Raw genomic sequence first — 19,319 nt, forward strand, 5'->3', positions numbered from 1 at the left:
GTTGGATATTAGGAAACACTATTTCACTAGGAGGGTGGTGAAGCACTGGAATGGGTTCCGTAGGGAGGTGGAGGAATCTCCTTCCTTAGAGGTTTAAGGCCCAGCTTGACAAAGCCCTGGCTGGGATGATTTAGTTAGGGTTGGTCCTGCTTTGAGCAGGGGGTTGGACTAGATGACCTCCTGAGGTCTCTTATAACCTTGATATTCTACAATTTATGACTGTGGTTCATACCACCAAAACTAGTATCTCCATTTTAACACCCCATAGCAACCAGTTCACCAGGTGGCATTGTGCTGGAAAGTACCATGAATACAGTCATCCTTCATGCACCTATGAGTCTCAGAACCATTAAAGGTTGAGATCCTCCTCTTGAAGGCCTAAATCCCATTGGGGTGGAAAATTCAGAAGTCGGTATTTAGTGCCAGGCTAGCTTTAGAAGTCTGGTTGAGGAACCCCACAAATAGACAAATACGTAAGGGGAAAGTGGTCATCAGCCATCAGATAATCTGCAAACACAGCAGCAGGATGAGTTACAAGTTCTTTTCCTCGCCTTAATGGGATCAGCTTTTAAAGTCCTTCTCCATTCAGTCGGTCTTGAAGCAGTTCCCTGTAAGTTCTGCAGCTAATCAAATCCTTTTGTATGCCATCTATCCATCTAGTTTTGAATCTTCCAACCCTTCTCAAATTTAAAAGTGGAGGGTAACAACCTGTTTCCAAAATACTCTTCCAAACTCCTTTTCACATGCCCAAACCATCTAAACCCAAATTCCCTCAGGTTCTACAATTGGTACTTCTGTCAACATTTCTTTCATTGTAAACATTTTTATTTCCACTCGATCCCAGAGCTGCTCTTATCTCTTCCTCAGTACCCTGCATTCAGGCCTGCACTCTTGTATGATTCTATCTACAGTCTTGTAGATCTTACTTTTCAGCTGGATAGGCATTCTCCTACAACAGATCACTGCTTGCTTCTCTCCATTTAATCCACAACTTTTCTGTTCTGCTTGCAAGTTCTTGCTTGAGCTCCAGTTTGCCCTGTACTATTGAACCAAGGTACTTTAACTTCTGTACCTTTGGTAGTGGCCAGCCCTCCAGACTTACTCTCATGATCTTCCTGCAAGTTATCATTGAATCCATAGATCATATATACTCTTATTTCTGCTGACTTTTATGCCATTTGTTTCAATTATGCACCTCCATCTCTCTAAATAAAAATGAGGGATTGTTGTGCATTCTTCACTTGGCTGAGGGATTTAGAGCAAGACAAAAGCAAATATGAGAGGGAACCATCTCAGGTGAGGGCTTGGATGGGACTGTATGGAGTATGTGCCTGTATGAGTCTTTGCTGTATTTTAACTTTTGGTAAGATGCATAGGAGATAAACAGAAGTCCAAGCAGATGTGCAAAGCTAATATCACCCAAGGGTCCAACCCTGCACAACCTTAACTCTCAGGGGTTAGCTCAAATGGGTGGGAGGACAGAATTAAACCTTAATGGACCCTTATGTCTTCTGATGTCCTAGGGGAGGGGCATCCAGCCTGTGGCCCTTGACATTATAAATTGTTACCTTTGAGGGCTACCGGATTAAAAAAGTGCTTCCTGAGCCATGCTCCGATTTTTAAACTAAAATGTTTTGCTCAGCCCCATCATTCCAGAAAGGGAGTAGGGCCTTCTAAACTTCATCTCACCCCTCCAGCCCTAAGAGCAGCTTGGACATGAGCTGGGAGCACCACGTAACTACTGCCCCTTCCTTGATATGGCTTTTCAACAGCTCCTCCTGATGGCCATCCATTGCATGGCAAGGGCAGCCTGAAATGAGTGGGAAACAGGACAGAATCTGCCCCCAAAGGATGGGTTGTGGCCACTTGACCTCTTTTGAAAGGCTCCGACATCACTGCATCAGCAGAGATGATATCAGACACCAGCCAGCCCAGGCAAAGAAAGGGGAACAGATGTCATGTATAATTTAAAATACATTTATTGTTTCATTTGTTCTGGCTTGTTATACAAAGATGTTAAATAACTTAAATACATTCTCAACAGTCACTCAGAATCAGATTTTATACCTACAAGCTGTACATATGAGGTAGAGAAAAATAACTTAGGCTCCCATAAGACATTAAAAAAACTCAAAGAAAATACTAATCCTTCATATGTTAGTGTTCAGTCCCCCATCTCCCTTGCAAAAGGAAATGCCATTCTCAAGTGCACAAAACAAATCCTAGACTCCACATTCAGACCTCACAGGGAACCGTAGCAAAATGGGAAGTGGAGGAGGGAGGGTCATGTGCAGCGTATGAAAAGGCTAGTTCGGGTTGGGTTCATTTATATTAAAAAAGACAGGAGAGCTGGCAAGGCTGGGATAAACCTAACAGGCAACCCAGCTTCCTCTTCATACCTCTTTGCAAATTCTAAGTGCATTTCTCCAACTCCTTGAGACTAAGTGCTTCTACACTCATTACTGAACGGAGGCCAGCCCAGCATAACCCTACAAATACAGGATGCGCAACGGGAGAGCGGGTCGTGGTAAGAAAGTGACTTTTCAAAGCTTGGCTCTCGGGAAACATTGAGCTGTGTGCATTTGAACACAGAGGGTGGGGGAATGCATTTAAACTGTATTTCCATGTATTGCATTAACTTAGGTTTTTCACTTAAACTGTAGAGAAAGAATGATCCCTTTAAAATAAGAGCTAGCATAAAATGGCACCCAAGTTAGGTGCTGTCTACATTTCTATTCTACTCTTCTCTACAAGCTTTGGAGCTATACAACTTCCCATCCAAGATACTCTTTCAGCTTTAACCTTTAGCGTTAGGCTGAGAAGCGACTGGAGGTCCAAGTGTTCCGTATTATGGACCCTTTTCCCTCTAGGGAGCTGGTCCAAATCTAGCCCCACGTTGTACTCTAAATCCAGTCACCAATTCAGCGATCTGGTAACCTACATGGAAGTAAATTACTGTCTCAGCCCAGGTCCTCATAGACAGATGCCTACAGGCTCAATCCTGCAAGGTGCCGAGCATCCTCCACCTCACACTGACATCAAGAGGAGAGGAAGGCACTCAGCACCTCACAGGTGAAGCCCATTTTACAAAGCCACCCACCATGCATAGGCCAAGGACTGAATGGGTGAGGGAAACAAGAGACTTGCTGCATTAGCTATGTAGTTGCTGGAGATGAACAAGCAGGGAAAGAAGCTAGCAATGGCATTGCCGGGCTGCAGCTGTTCTGTGGGCTACTGAAAGGCCTCAACTCTCCTGGGAACATTTCACAAAAACTACAAAGTAGTGTTTGCAAGTGACCAATACCCTCTAAATGCTCCCTTCCAAGCGATGGCCTTTAGACATCATCTTTTCCCTCATCAAGCTTGTACTCTGATACTTGGCAAAAAGGTGGAGAAATGGCTAATGCCCGTGGCAAAAGTGGAGCAAATGAAAATAAATTTGCAGGCCATCACTCTCCTGGTATTTCCTTACAGGAAGGAGTGTAGATGGCCCGCTGAGGACATACTAGGTGTTAAGTCTCCCTCATCCATGTTCCTTTCCAAAGGAGCTGACTATGGTAAGTCATGGCTTTTGACAACAGGTCCCTGACTCTATCCTTTGCCTCCAAGGAGGACTGCCAAGCAGCCTTAGCTGCAATGGACAATTCCAGCCTCACATGCATGCAGCAACTACTGAACTGAAGTTGGTGAGAGGGGTGTATGTTGGAGGCCAGAATTGGGTCCTGCACGTTTAAACCCTTCCATGGCTTCGCATTCTCCCCCCGCCCCACCCCAACTGCTTTCATAATAGCCACCACTGCTGCTCCAACTGAAAAAAAAGAGTCGCAGGCAAAAGCCTCATTCATTTCAGGGACAGTGGTATTGGCCCTGAAATCATTATATTCCACCCGCTACAGCACAGATCTTAGAAGTTCAGTTGACAAATTTTAGGTGTGGGCATCTGTAAACTTCTGCTTCCCTCCACCTCCTATCAGAAATGCTCGTTTCAGTTTGAGGGAAGGAACAGATGAACAAACATGGTCATCACCTTAAGGTAAATACTACTCTGTTTGCCAAGGTAAGGCCTCTGAAGTCGGAAGAGAACAGTATTGTAACATTTAGGATTTGTTTTGTACTTCACATCCAATATATGGAAGTCAGTCGCAGAGTTCAGAAGCTTGTTAAAGAGATGATGGGTGCAACAATTATTTGTGTGGGATTTTTTATTTTTAGTAGAAAAATCTAAGATAAAACAGCAAACCTTTTCAGTTTGCCTGGTTTACAAAAATATTTATCTTTCTGACAGCTAAATGCACAGCTCAAAAAAATATTTTTCCATCAGCTAACTTCTCTATGATAAAAAATTAAAATAAAGTTATATAAATAATGGTTGCACCCTTCCATTACCTTCCATGTCTTGCTGGATCAGATAAGGAGAACCAGCCCTTAAACACTGGAAGGGGGAAGGGAAGAGGAAAGCAGAAAGCTGCCCATACACACCTTGCCGTCCCTTTCCAGTTATATCTGCTGCAAGGGTCCATTTTAGCAAGAAAAAAGCTTAAACTTTGCTTTCCTTTTAAAATGGCACCATGGCAGAGACAGGGTCCAATTCCGCTCTCATACTAGTTTTATAGAATGAGTCATTGCAATGGAGTTACACTGGCATTGGCATAAGTGACAGCAAAACCAGCCCTTATGGAAAAGTAGAACTTAATATGGATGAAGCCAATAGATTCTCTAGAGGTTACTCTAAAAACCTTATCTTTATGTCCTATATAGGTGTTTTTTTTGGGCTTCCCTATAGAGCAGCAGGGATATAAAATTCTCTGACAAGTTCCATAAGATCATTTAAAAAAAAAACCTACAGAGAAGGGTCAGGAACTATTAATTATCTTTAGAGTTCAGAGGAATTTCTGTAAAGACACTACTGCATCCATCCTAATTAAGTTCTATAGGATCTTCCCATAAGGGAGAGACCTAATCCCCCGCCGCCCCCACACCCCCGAATCCATTTGTTTTCCAAAAATAAGGCAAACATTGGAAAACCCTGGAATTTTAAAAAAAACCACCACAAGTGTGTATGTTATACCTCCTTAGGTCAAAAAGGCAAGTTCTCCTGATTTCAGGGTGTTAGTATATTTTATACACTGCCTATACATTTAATGCATGTGCCTCGCTACTATTTTAGTTATTTATAGTTTTGCTTAACCACAGGAGAATAAACCTTACTATTTACAATATATAACAGGAAAGTAATATATCCAAATTAACATAAATACAATTTGTTTTTAAATACTTACAGAAAGCATCCAGGCTTCAGTGCGTGAATTATAATACACAGAAGAGCTCTTTCACTCAGTAGTTCATTCACTCTTTGCCTTTTACCTCTCGGTGATCGTTTAGTTTGCCTTATTGCCCCAGCCTCTCTCTCCCCCCATTGTCAAACACATTGCTTGGAAATCTACGCCATGTGCAAGCTACCCCCAAACACAACCCCCAAACACGGTGTCAATTCCACACCCTCTCCATACATATAGGGCCTCATTGTCCTCTGGCATTGATGAAAGCATGGTGTTACCCCCGACAGGTCAATGCAGATGATGGATACACAGGTTAAAAAGGAGGGGAAAAAATCAGGCCTCAGTTACAAAAAATAAATGAAATCCAGCATGTAACTGTCCCGCTTTTTAAGATTGTAGATAGGGGTCTGGACCCAGCAGCTCAGATCTAAAATTTCTCAAGTTTAGGGTATGTTTGGATGTGGGTTTAAGCCCCTTTGGAAAAAAAGTAATATGAAAAAATTACTGCAATGAGTTTGAATCTGAGAGAGAGAGAGAGAGATTGGACATAATACCACATTGAAACCACAAGGTCCTTCTGAAAGGCTTTACAATAAATAAATGTTCATTCAATATTTATATATAGTTATGCATATATATCCACACTGAATATGTTTCTGTTCAGTCTATTTAAAAAAACCACCAGGTAAACTGCTTGTGTGCGACTTTCGAACTGGTGCATCTGGCAGAAGCTGCAGAATCCTCCTTATACCTTGCATTCAATGCGTCGATGTGCATTTGCTATGCAGAGTCACCAGAAATGACAGGTGGTGCCCCAGAACTGTCTCCCCCCCTCCACACCACCCTCCCCAGTGCACCCAATCTCCAGAAGTGTACAAAAAAAAAGCACTACTATGTTTTGCTTTGCAGGATTGTAAAGCTATTTTTTTTAAAAAAAGGGAAAAAAACAAAACAAAAAAAACTTTCCCTCCCACACTCTTCCCCACCCCACCACTCACCCACCCAGAAGAAAGTATGCCAACAGGCCAGGCTGGACTGCAGTTATCTATTGATTAGGAAAAGAGATCCTCTCCCAGTAGATGCACATGAACAGCTTAAATATTAGTGGCTACTATTTGAGAAGATGCTCCAATGATAGTCCCTCTTGGAAGGTCATATGGCTCGTTATGCAACCAACCATCTACTTTTCCTTGAAAAACAAGAAATTTTTTTTGCCAGTCAGCCTTCTTCCCTTGAAAGCCAGATATGAGTTACAAACTAGTGACAATCACTACTAGTGCTGGACAAAGACTGCTACCTCCCCTCCCCCCGCCCCAAAAAGCCCTCCACTCTCCAGTGTTTCCTTAAAGCTTTGTTAAGGCATTTGCCAGCCGCGTCTGATCTCAGCAGTGTTATATGACCAAAGAACATTGCCACATCAAGTACTACATTGTAAATATCCTCTTTAAAAAAAAAAATGGCGGTTGTCATTAGTTCACAGCATTGGAGCTCTCTGCCATTGCATTTGGCTTTTCTTTCTCTGTCCACCCTTGGGTAGAACCATATGTTGACTAGGCATTTGGAATCCCATGGTTTGTTACCTTTAAAAATATGGTTCTCAATCTAGTGGTTAAAAAAAGCTTAAGGTCATAGGGTCTACATTTAGCTTATGCCATGTTCTAGAATAAATGGAATGCTGACTAGTAAAATAAAATCTTTTCCTCTAAAAAGGTCCGATCCAGTCCAGAACAGCTGCTATTCAACATGAGCATCAAGTCAGCCTCGCCTTCCAAGAGGCAACGGAATTGATATGGTCATATGCCAACTCATGGTACAGTCATATGCCATATCAAAAAAAAAAAGATACACATTTGAATTCAGCCTAGATAAGGCTAAAGAGCCCTCGTTTGGGTTTTTGAAGCAGCTGCCACAGGGTGATTCTAATCAACAAGAGATGAAAGAAATTAACCCTATACAAAACAAAAAGTGAAAGGTCTTCTAGTGGTTTTATTTAAGACAGTGATCACGCTAAAAAAAACCTGCATCTGACGAACATGTGAAGATGAGTGTCCAATCAGGCTGAAGGGGGGCAGGGGTGTCTTTGAACTCTTCCTAATCTTTGTTGTCTGCAGCATGGCAAGCTGGAGGGACCCCCAACATTGCTGAAGCAATGTCCATGGATCCAAAAAAATACAAACAAACAAAAAAAAAAAAAAACCACACTAATTTTTGAGGGTAGCCCTTTGTCAGAGCTTTTTAGGCTAGATCTGCAGAAATTCCACTAGAGGAACAATTGGTGCTCTATGCTTAACCCACCCCCTATCTTTAGGGAGCCACAAAGTTTCAAGGCAAAAAGATCCTAAGTCAGTTTCTCTCATTCATTTGCTTGGCTGTCTGGACAGTCAGGATTGGTGAAATAATCAAAACCTCATGAGAAGTGAGTGATCTATCAAGCTGATGGGTTCATGGATGGCTTTGGTGAGGGTCTACTGGTACCTAACCCCAATGTGACAGGCACTTATTTCCACACGATTGGACCTCATGGTTAAAATTCAGTCTACAGAAAAAAAACAAAACAAAAAAAGCAACACAGCTGGGTCACCTGTACCCTACAAAGTGCTTATGTCTCAACATAGCTTTCAGATCCTAGAATGTCAGTCAAACCCTGTTTGTCTCCATGTGTAGTTCTCAGATCATAATCTCCCACCACCAAGGATCTCCATTAGACAGAGCATGCATTAGTCTTTGCAGGTATAAACTTCTTCTCTTTGAGTACACTGCTTGCACTCTACGTAGCAGCACCAGCGAACCTGGCACTGGCACGGCCGTGTGACCACCCTGCTCTGTGTGTTGTGACCTCGGCCGCAGCAAATGCTCTCGCAGTTCTTGTCCTTGTAACATTTCCTTCCTGAAGTCCCAGGCGAATACCTGCTCATCAGGCAGAAACTAGGGGAATCGTCAATGTAGACAAGATCTGTAGTCCTTGGGATTTGATCGCTGTGGCCAGGGGCGGATTTCTTGGGTGGCGAGATGTCCCCTTCCCCTGTGGCTTCATTCGTGGTGCTGCCCACTTTGAGTGACGTCTCATATTTCTGCTTCAGCTGCTTGCCGATCTCATGGAACGGAGAGAGCTGCCGCCAACAGGTTCGGACAGTGCAGGATCCGGACACACCATGGCACTTACAAGTAGTCTCCACACCAGCTTTGATGACCTGCAATTAGAAGAACAAAGCCTAAGAGAGGCACTTATGGGAGTAAGAGAAATTTAACCACAGAGCAAACAGTCTACCCTGTGAGATCAGGAAATCAAGGCAATGCAGAAACTGATCTCCTGGCTGGAGCAGGAACGTGGGGTGTGTACAGTTCTTTTCCTGGCTCTCTCTCACTGATTTTAGCCAAGTCATTTAACTTCTGTATCTCAGTTTCCCTGGCCTCCCCAGGGGAGTTGCAATGAATATCTGAAGTGGTTAGCGTTCCTGTGGTACTAACCTGGAGTTTATTGTTACCCATTATATTTGCACAAGTAGATTTTTGAAGCTGGGATGAATCAGGAGTTGTATATTGCAGTGGAATCATTCCTGTGTTGACGGTTAATATAATGTTCACCTTGCTTATTGTTACCATTCGCCCTTCTGGGGTAAGTTACCAGAAGCTACCAATGGCTAAGCAAAAAAAGTATTTAAGACTCTTCATTTGGGTGGGTTAAATGTAATCCTTTGTTACAAGTCTTAGATTCGTACCTTAGTAGCCCTCTGTTGGGTCGGAGTTCAGTTTTTCTACAGTGGTGGTCCACGGACCACCAGTGGTTTGCACATCACTCAATGGTCACATTGTGCAGGCTTTCCTCCAATTCCAGTAACTACATTGCATTAGAGACAGCTAAAAACACTCTCTACCATCTAATCACAGGCAGATAAGCAATCATGAATAGAGGGGGAGCACCTACAGGAGTTGAGGGCTACACTTCAAAAGAGTTTGAGCCTATAGTGCCAATTTCAGATGTGTCACTTACAGTAAATTTAGTGCGACAATGCCCATTTTGAGACAGACAGCCCAAATAGGCAGCATCTGGGAACACCAGAGAAGCAGCTCACTAGGTTTCAGACCATACTACACACTGTCCTACTGGTAGGCACGAGGTTCTGGAGGGATTTAAGACCTAGTGCAATGTCCTGTTCTCAGGAGGAGCATACGGAGAATGAGTTACTGTGTTTTGAAGCATGAGATGTAAAATCTGTAGCCCTCTCATTACGCTCCATGCTGAGGCCACTCAAAACTTCACGACTGGAATTCTGCCTCTGCCACAACCTTCCTACTCCAGAAGCATAGGGTCCTCATCACTTGAGTGCACAGAACCCGCATTAGCAGGCAGCACCTATGGAAACACAGCTGAGCAGTTCAGACTTCAGTGAGCAGACGCCAATAGTATACAGACACCTGTCAGGTGAATGCGTCAAAGAACACCTTTGCATACAACTAACGTCAGAGGGTTCCTTTCAGTTCATGATCCTATTTTAGAGGTCGACAGCTCATCCAAAGAGCTGCCAAAACTTACAGCAAGAGGTCATGAGTGCATATGTTCTCACAAAGTATCACTGCTTACAGACCAAGTGCAGGCTTAATGAACCATGCCGTAATTTGCTATGAAACTGCAGGACGCCCCTTTGTTCTTGCCTCTCGAAAAGGAGAGGTTCAGGTGGGAAAGGATGGAATACATTCGTCTATGTGAACACAATGATCTCACTGTCAGCCACAGAGCTGGGTGAATAACTGATTTTTTGGTTCACTGGCAGTTAAAGTTTGCTTCAAGTCAAGCAGAAACCAAAAACTGGGGGGAAGGAAGCAAAGGGCTAGATTCACAGGGGATGGCCCCCATCCTCATACCCAAGATCCCAGTGGTTAAGGCATTCACCTGGGATGCAAGACCCAATTTGAATCCCCACTCTGTAGTCAGAATTCGAAACTGTTAACCACTGGGCTGGATTGTGGAAAGGACTAAAATGAACCATTTCAAGTTTTCTGAACCTGCCCCCTTTCCCGAAGGGATTTTCCAAAAGAGACACCAATTGGCAAAATGTTTTGGTCAACCTAAATCAGCAATTTTCAGTGCAAAAAAGATTTCACCCAGCTCTAGTCAGCACATGGGGCTAATAATTCCCATAGCCAATGCTACAGGCAAGGACCATGTTGTTAAAAACCTAGAACCTTTAGAAGCAATTCTGCATGTGTCACCAGGCTCTATGTCGTTACCTGTGCAGGGTCAGAGTCCCTCCCAATTATACAACATATGGTACTCCACAGACCTCAATGGTGTTCTCAAAATCCAGTTGTGTAAGAGGCCTATGGGTCCAAGCCTCAGTTTGAGTGATCCCAAATAGCAGGAACTATGAGGGAGTCGAGTAGGGTAAGAACAAAGGCCTTGCCTTTAATCCAGAAGCCAGTGGCTTCATATAAGAGACATATTAATGGAGACAGCTACTTGTTCACTATGCACATTGCGGTCATGTGGAAAGAGCCATTGTGATGAGAACCTCCATTCCTATCCCATAGCACAGAGAGGCCCACTTCAGATCTCAGTGGGATGCAGGATACACAGGGCGTATACCAGAGGTTCTCAGGACAAATTTTTTGGTGGCCTCATAGTGCAGCCACCAACTCTGCCTGGTGGTCACTCCCTCTTTTTCTCCTAAAAAGATTTAATTAGCTTTAGGGAAAAAACAAACAAGTATGCACATCAAAATCATTGTATTTTAATTTACTGCTCGCCAGTAAGTCTGCTTTGAGAAGTGATATTAGCAAACATACAAATATCACTTCTCAAAGCAGACTTATTCAGCCCTGGCAAGTCTGGGGACAAATTAAGCCCTGGGGGAGGGCCAGGGGAGATGGGGTGGGGGAGTTAGCGAGAGCTGGAGCCCGAAGCCCTGAGGCCAGAGCCCAAAGCCCTGCAGCCAGAGCCCAAAGCCAGAGCCCGCTGTCCTGCCGCTCCTGAGCGGAAGCCCAAAGCCTGAACCCCACTGCCCCTAGGAAAGTAGGGGACTCACTAGCTGCCTGCTCCACCAGCACTGTGCCTCAGGTGACTCCAGGGGAGCAGGGGCAATCCCTCCTGGCAGACCCAGCAATCAACACTAAGGCAGAAAAGCGGGGGGGAGAGGGGAGGAGGAGAAAGAGGAAACTACTTTGCCCTCCCAATCACAGCCTCAGCTGTGGCCAGAAGAAAAGCCACTGGTGGCCGCATTAGACAAACACTGGCCTATATGGTGTTTGGCCTCCACTCCACAGTAGAACCACAGTTTAAGCTCTTCTGGCCCTTCCAGGGGTAGGATCTGACCCAGAGCATGATGGCAAGTGAGGCCAACAATCAAAGGTCACTAGTTTGCAAAGGGTCTATGACTGAGTGGCAGAGCCATGAGCCTGCCATGCAGGTCTGCTGAAGACTTCAGTGCACCAGTGACTTGCCTTGCCTCTTTTGTCCTCCCTTTCATCTCCCACTCCCCTCCAGGGCATGCTAGTTGGGCAAATCTTGGCGCCTCGTCCCACATAGTGGGTTAGAGTGAGCCTATACAATCTTGTGACCAAAAGGTCAGGATCATCACCATAATTATCCCCATTGTAGAGATGGGGAAACTGGGGCAGAGACATGAGATTACTTATCCAAGTCGCTCAGCGGGCCATTGGCAGAGCCAGGAACAACCCAGGTCTCCTCAGTTGGAGTCCACTGCTCTACCCAGTGGGTCACAACCCTTGGGGAGAAGGGGAAACCAACTGCTTTTGAAAGAGGCCACAATTGCATGATTTCAATCCCCACAAAGGAGGGACAGTTCCACCTGAGTCCTTCAAACTTAAAGTTGGGGGTGGGAAGGAGAAGGAGGGTTAGATTTAGTTGGGAATTGGTCCTGCTTTGAGCAGGGAGTTGGACTAGATGACCTCCTGAGGTCCCTTCCAACCCTGAGATTCTATGATTCTAGACGCCCTGCAAATTGAAACCAAAATGGACACCTTTGTATAGGGGGTTTCGTGTCAGATTCTTCCCTTGTTTAAGCCTACTGACTTCCGTAGGGATGCAACAGTAGCATTTGGCCTGGAGGAAAGTTTTTTGGTTTTTTTCTTTACTCTAGTGTCCCAATCTTCCACCATCACGTTCTGTTGCTGCAGAACGGCAGAGGTCAGAGAACGGAGACATCGGATGCAGAATATGATTTCTAAGCAGGGCTGGGAGGGAGCAGAAAGACAAAGACAGTTTGGATCTATTTCCAAGGTGTATGCACGCCTGTTAAACTAGGGTGTTCTTCCTGTTACAGCTTTAATTTGTACATGGGTTGTTCTTACTTCCTGCATGTCAAAATAATTCAGAGCTCAGTAGGAGTAGGGGTTGGGCAATGGAAGGAATGTGTTTTCATTGGAGATGGAGTTGGGGGGGGGGAAGATGGCAAGATGCAGGTGCTGCTGCATGAGTGGCCTGGTTTAACGGAGGAAGCCAGGAGGCAGCTGGTGCTAGGTGAACGCAAGGAGAGAAGAATAAGGGCCAAGTTCTCAGCTGGAACAAAGTGCCATCGCTCCACTGACTGATTTATACAAGCGGAGGATTTGGGCCAATATGAAGGCATTATTTACTAAACTGTCCCAGAGAGACTTCCTGTTACTGGAGCCCATTCACCTTAGAAAGGGCTCACTAACCTGCTCCTCCACCCATCCTTCTCCACAGAGGGGCTGAGCCCTGCAACTTCTTTGTGGCTGCTGGGAAAGCCAAGTGGGCACCTTAATTGGACAGTCGTGGGCAGCCTGTACTTTTCATAGTTTGTAATATTATATTTTTATAGTTCTAGTTCTGCCCCCACACCCCAGAGGGCAATAACGCCAACACCACATTTTCCACTAGAGAGACTGTTTACCCTAAACGGACAAGCTATAACCATCCCTTAAAATAGCAAAGCAAAACAGTCTGTTTTATAAGCTCCCTCCCGTGAAGGTACCACTGCAAAGCACTCTTCCTTTGGGCCATCTGGCTTTATTCAGTATCTTGAAATCCACCTTCACATCCCCCTCCCACCCATTATGGTGTCAGCCTACGTTCCGGTCCCACAACAGCAGATGACTGGCTCAAATCCATTTCCCCGACCAACAGGTTCTTAGTTACTTGGCAGCATGAATCCCAAGCACCACATGCAAATTTGCAATAGGTCATGGACTTGGGAGCTGGGGCCTGGCCCAATCCTGATATTACAGTCATTTTTAGAAAGATGCTCTGCATCATACGGCCTTAAGTAAACCCCAGCCAACGGTCACACTTCATTCCTGTGACAGCCAAGATCTTCTCAAATGCAATCCAATAATACACAGTAGCATTCAAACAAGCGACAGGTTACAGAGAGTGATGTGTTACTGCTTACAGTGCTCAGCTGGGCCAGCTTGGTTAGAAGCTGTTACATGCTATGTGCCAAACTGTCTAGCCAACTCTGCAAGAAATCCCACAATGTTAGACAAGAGCACACAGAACACATTTCAAAACACTAAGAGACCCTATGCTTACTCTTCTGCAGTCACAAACTGGTTCTCCCCCGCACCCCACTCCACCAGTGAAAACTGAAACAAGTTCTTATGCCTGACTTCATGCCCAGACCACCAGAGTGCCGGGCAAAGCCAACAAGAGAGACTTCATAAGGTCCACACTGCAGTCACTTCGTGCTCCTGGATCAAACTCCTGAGGCTGCTGGTTCTCCTCCTCGCTCCTACAACCCACTCCCTAGTGCTCCGGCAAGCTACCCAGTGTATGAAACGATTACCTCCGGCAGCACCTCACTGTTGACTCGGCTGGTGCCTAGGATCTTGTATAAAAAGGTGGCCATGCCAGCTGTATTTAGAGCCATTTCAAAAATGCTTGTTATGACACTCTGTCCATCCTGTCTGATACTGCAAATTTGACCACCTTGGCTCATCTGCCAGCGGCACTTGAGGAAATGCAAGACTCCAGGGTGCCCCCTAGAGGACAGACAAGTGCATAGTACTGCTCACAGGCTGCAAGCCTTCACTGCAGTGCCCAAAGGTGGGAGGAGATTTATTATGTCTGGGTGAGGTTTTTTGTTTGATGGGGGTGGGGGCTGTTGGAGAAGGAACATGGCCGTTTATGAGCCATAAGTCTTAAAACCACCAGACAAACCTGGCAACACTGTCCTGATCTCCCTGCCAGCTCCACGGTTACCCACAGCCAGAACTACTCAGCCCTGGCACAGGGTAGAAGTGAGCATCAAGTTTCCACTCCCCTGCTTTTAACGAGCACACCAGTTCCTCTGTTCCAGAACGGTGCATTTACACTGCCGGGGCATAAACAGGGACACATACTGAGCTCCCCATAAAAACTCCTCTTCTGGGGCTTGTGAAGACTCAAGAATCTTACAAGGTGGCTACAGTGAAAATCCTAGTGAGCTTCCTCCCGCAGCCACCCTCCTTCACTGCCATCAGTCACAATTCAGCTGCTCATGGAAGCCTTCTATGGAAAACCATTGTTTAGAGGTCTCACCACACCACGAGAGGTGGCCAGGAGAGAGAATCTGCTGGTGGACAGGTCTGTGTGGTGCTGGAGAATGCTTCATATATACTAGCTAGTCGAGCGGAAGCCCTGAGTCACCCACTTTGCCCCCATCCCGCACACAGACTTACTCTGATCTTGCATCTATCACTGGGGTCCTTTTACATCAGAAATATTTCAGCTGTGACACTACGGTGATGCAAGTTCACACAGCAGGTCAGAGCAAAACCAGGAACAGAAGCCCAGCCGCTCTATGCCCAGGCCTTTGCTTGACCCATTTGACCATGCTGCCTTCAACACCACTGGATTTACTTGTTTGGTGGGGTTCAGGGGAGAAGAGACAAAAAGAAGTTTAATAGAGCTTTATCTCCTTCCTCTAAATCAGAGATAGTCACAGTTGGAGATAGGACACTAGGCAGGGCAGAGGTGGCAAAGCATTCTCGCTCTCTCTCTCCAGATCTCGGCTGGCTGGTTCTTGCCCACATGCTCAGGGTCTAATTGATCACCTTATGTGGGATCAGGGAGAAATTTTCTCCCAGCTCAGACTGGAGCGGCCCTGGGACTTTTGCCTTCCTCTGCAGCGTATGGTTGCAGGTCACTTGCCTGTATCAACTCGGCATCTCACTTAATCCCCTTTAAGGACGCACGGGAAGCTGATTAGGGTACAACACTTCAAGAATTTAGAGCATCTCTGTTGCTCTGTGAACAGAGCAAAGCCAAACTGATTAGCTAGCACTGGAGGACCCCACTTCCAACATACTCGGGGAGAGGGATCACAGCAGAGCATCACTATGCAGTGCAGCAGCATAATCCTTCCCCACAACAGCAGCAACTGTAGCCTGTGCTTGGTAGCCAGCTAACGCCCAGTCTAAAAAATTAAATAAATCAGTTTGGGACACTCTACAAACACTCTCAGTTTTAGCCAAAACAGTGAGCGCAGATCCCCATTCACTCCCCACTGGGCAATCAACCATTCAATGGTTTTAAGCCAGTTCCTGGAATTGTCTAAACTCAGGAGCTAGACACAGTCATGGGAATTCATAGACAGTTATATTCTTCGAACCCACCCTGCAGCTCCCTTAACTCAGATCAATAACCTGCTCCTCACTTTTTTCCAGGTGCAGATTCAGACTTGTGTTCAGAGCAGGAAAAGGAAAATCCAAGTGGTATATGCTAACAGTACAGAACCTCCCCTTAGATGGTCGTTCTAGAAATAACTGCATACGTTCCCCCCTCCCTTTTTTTTTAAAAAAAAATCCAAACACATTCAATTTGAGACTTATAAGAACGTAATCCAGCTTTAAAGCTGTGTTTTGCAGGGAAAGTTTAGCTTCAAGATTCTTCCTGGTTTGGTTAACTTTTGTAAGCACTTCTGAAGAGGAAAAGCGCTATGTAAGAGCTAAGTACTTTTCCTGATGGGATAACTTGGAAAGAATTCCAGTGGCAAGTTCATTTACAGGCCTTCCTTTTCAGAATGTTTTTTGCAACGCAAATCTGAACTTGGAAAAAGAAAATGTGTGCTTGTATCTTTCTGCCTGCAGTTGCCTTGCTAGCAGTTTGATTTGTAGGTATAGGTCAGGTAATTAACCCTCCAGATGCCAGTATTTTGCATGAGCGATTTGTTGTGGATGGAAGAATGCAGGTACAATTTCCAGCCATATGTACCCCTAAAGAATTGGATATGCAATATGCTCGTGTCTTATGCCTTGACTTGTTGAAAGGAGGGATCATTACATATCCTTGTGTGTGTTTACCATTAGAAGCCCTGCCTGACAGCTCTGGAGATGAAATCTCCTTGTCTGCAAGGAATAGAGACAGGTAGAAACAGGAAGGATTATGCAGCGATCTGGGTTGTAGGAGCCCTGGTTCAAGTCCCTGCTCTATCAGACGTCCTATGTGACCTTGGATATGTCACTTAGTCTCTCCGCCTCAGTTATCTTACAGATGGGGACATTAGCACTTCGCCCCCTCAAAATGCAGTCTGATCAGATAGATGCTCAGTGATTGGGGCCAGGGACAGTACCCCATAGAAGGACAGGCTAGACTTCCACTGCATGCCTGATATGGAGAGGGCACCTCCAGGGGCAGGAAAGCTGACCAGCCCAACCATTCAGTCCTAGAGCTCCCTTCTGATACTGACCCAATTCCTCTTTTTTGGCAGTTACAATGGGGCCCAAACAGACCCTTCATACTGAAAGCCAAAGCACAGCTATCCTTAGTTGTTACCAGCTGGGGTCTGATGAACCCTGTGGGCCTCAAGTGGAAATGGTGACCTGCTGCTAAAGCTGCTTCTTCTAGTACAGCAGTCCCCCAAACTTTTCATGGTCATGCACCCCCACCCTTACACTGATTGTGTACCCGCCAGGAACAGGGCCACAGCTCTTTGGGGTGGGCCTGCATGGACACGGGTAACTGGGCCAAGGCTGGGACCACAAATGGGCTGGTCTGGGGTCAGGAACCGAACCGTGGCCAGGGGCTGAGGCCAGGAGCAGAACTGTGGCTGGGTGATGCTCCTGTCCTGATCTCTTGCTGCCCACCCCACCCCCCTTCATGTTCCTTCCATGCCTCCTAGGGGATATGCCCCACAGTTTGTGAGCCACTGCTCTGGTAGGATTCTCCCACTCATTCCTGCCCTTACAAACATGAGCTGGTGTGGGGGGAAGTGATGCAAAGACCTGAAATAAGCTGGATCCATTTTATAGCCTTACAGTGGCTGGCTTGGGAAACAAGCCTTTAGTAGTCTTATATAATCTCACTAGGTCAAAATCCCTGAACGGGCCTTTCAGGTTACTCCAAAATAAATTGAGGAAAAAAAAAAACTTAAAATTACTGCATGAGGGGGAACAAGTTCTTATAGATTTATTGTCTAAAGAGACTGGTCAGGGAGAATTCACTGCTTTGCTGTTTTTTCTTCTGCCTCCTTTGCTCTCTACACTCTCATCCTCCCTGGTGGAACAGGCCTTTGAATGCACCACATTCAGAGCAGAGGCAACTGACCATCACCCACAGTCCTGCACTCCTCAGCTCCTTGGGAGGCAGGGAGAGAGGGCTGGGAACAATGGTCCTCCTCGGCTAGCTGCATCCCCTCTAATAGTGCCCCTTAGACTGGTAAGGCATGCTTGACCAAACATGCCTCAGGAAAAAGGTCAGGCCTTTGTGGGATTACAGGAATTTAGCAATGCTCCAGAGAGAGAGTTGCAAAGTCATGTTTAATGATACTTTGCTGAGAAACATGGACAAAATTTAATTAAAACATCACTTACTCAAGCCCAGTGGAACTAATTGAGTGCTCTAACATTGACTTTTCATTAATGGGTTGCAAAAGAGGGGGTGAAGAGAGTGGTGGAAGAGCGTCCAGCCTCGCTTTGTAATAGAACTGAGCGGCTTCCACTTCGCTGCCAGCCATAGAGCTTTATTGAGTTGACTTCTTTTGGCAGGGGGTGGTGGGTGGGGAGAATAGCTGAGTGAGCTCGAGTAGATTTGGCAGAGGAAGGGAAATTGCTTTTTTAATAAGTAGGCTATTCAGAGCTCATGCTTCACAATAAAAGAGGATGCTGGAGAGGTCTGAAGTCTAATTACCTCATCCTCACGCCAGACAAGCTTGCCTTTTCACTAGCAATTGAGGTCATATGGGAAGCACTTTGCAAGGCCGAACGGGCATAACCAGCTCAGTGATGAGTTCAGCATTTGCGGGAAGTTAGTCGACTCATCGAGGGTGTCAAAAAGTGAAGTCAGAACTTCTACCAAGAGACAAACTAGGATTTTTGTTTTTTTAAATGGAGTGACAGAATACCACCAGCTAGAGCTACATGGCACATTTGATAGCTTCTGTCCATGGAGAAGTTGCTCTGTTGACTGGAAGGAGGCTAGAGTTTGTTGCCAGCCCAGTTCCCTTCTGCTGTATCTTGGGGCACTCATACATTCTGCCAGGACTGGGGAGTAACGTGCGGGGTGAGAGGGGGCAATCCATGCTGCTGAGAAGTGGAGAAAGACCACCAAAAATTGTGCTTCACCTTTAACAGATTGTTCCAGTGCTGGTCCATACTGGGGGCGGGGGGAAGAGTGTCTGGGTAGGTCTATCTAAGGCAAGCTATTGGGGGAAGGAGTCTTCTTGCCCACCTCAAGCCAACCCAAAGCAGGCTCTATGGTGCACTGCACTGATGCATTTGGTCTACACTGGTTTAACTAAACTGATGCCTTTAAGCCAGGGTAACCCCTAGTGTGAACAGTTGTGGCCCAGTGTTTAGGGCCCTAGCCTAGGACTTGGAGACCGAAGTTGAATTCCTGCTCAGCCATAGACTTCCTATGTGACCCTGGGCAAGTCACTGGCTTTCCAATCTGTAAAATGGGCATAACACCTCATACAAGTGTTGTGAGGGGATAACTACATTAAAGACTGGGAGATGCTCAGATACTGCAGTAACAGATCCTACATGTACCTTAGATATTAAAAGGAAGCTTTATTGCAGTGTCTCAGGTTGGTTTGCACTAATTCAGATGAAGAGTTCCCTATTTTGAAACACAGGAGGATTCCC

The 19,319-nt window shown here is 45.6% G+C and overlaps 1 protein-coding gene across 1 annotated transcript in view; it reads right to left on the minus strand.

Annotated features, from left to right (window-relative positions):
* Positions 1-5,099: 5,099 nt before the first annotated feature.
* WNT9A (Wnt family member 9A) overlaps positions 5,100-19,319 on the minus strand; it is a 66,492-nt gene continuing 52,272 nt past the window's right edge. Inside the window, exon 4 of the mRNA XM_032765417.2 lies at positions 5,100-8,470. Coding sequence (XP_032621308.1) covers positions 7,997-8,470 — 474 coding nt within the window. The 3' untranslated portion in view covers positions 5,100-7,996. The remainder of the gene's footprint in view (positions 8,471-19,319) is intronic.

Source organism: Chelonoidis abingdonii, chromosome 2 (genome assembly GCF_003597395.2).
Source record: "Chelonoidis abingdonii isolate Lonesome George chromosome 2, CheloAbing_2.0, whole genome shotgun sequence".
NCBI lineage: Eukaryota > Metazoa > Chordata > Testudines > Testudinidae > Chelonoidis > Chelonoidis abingdonii.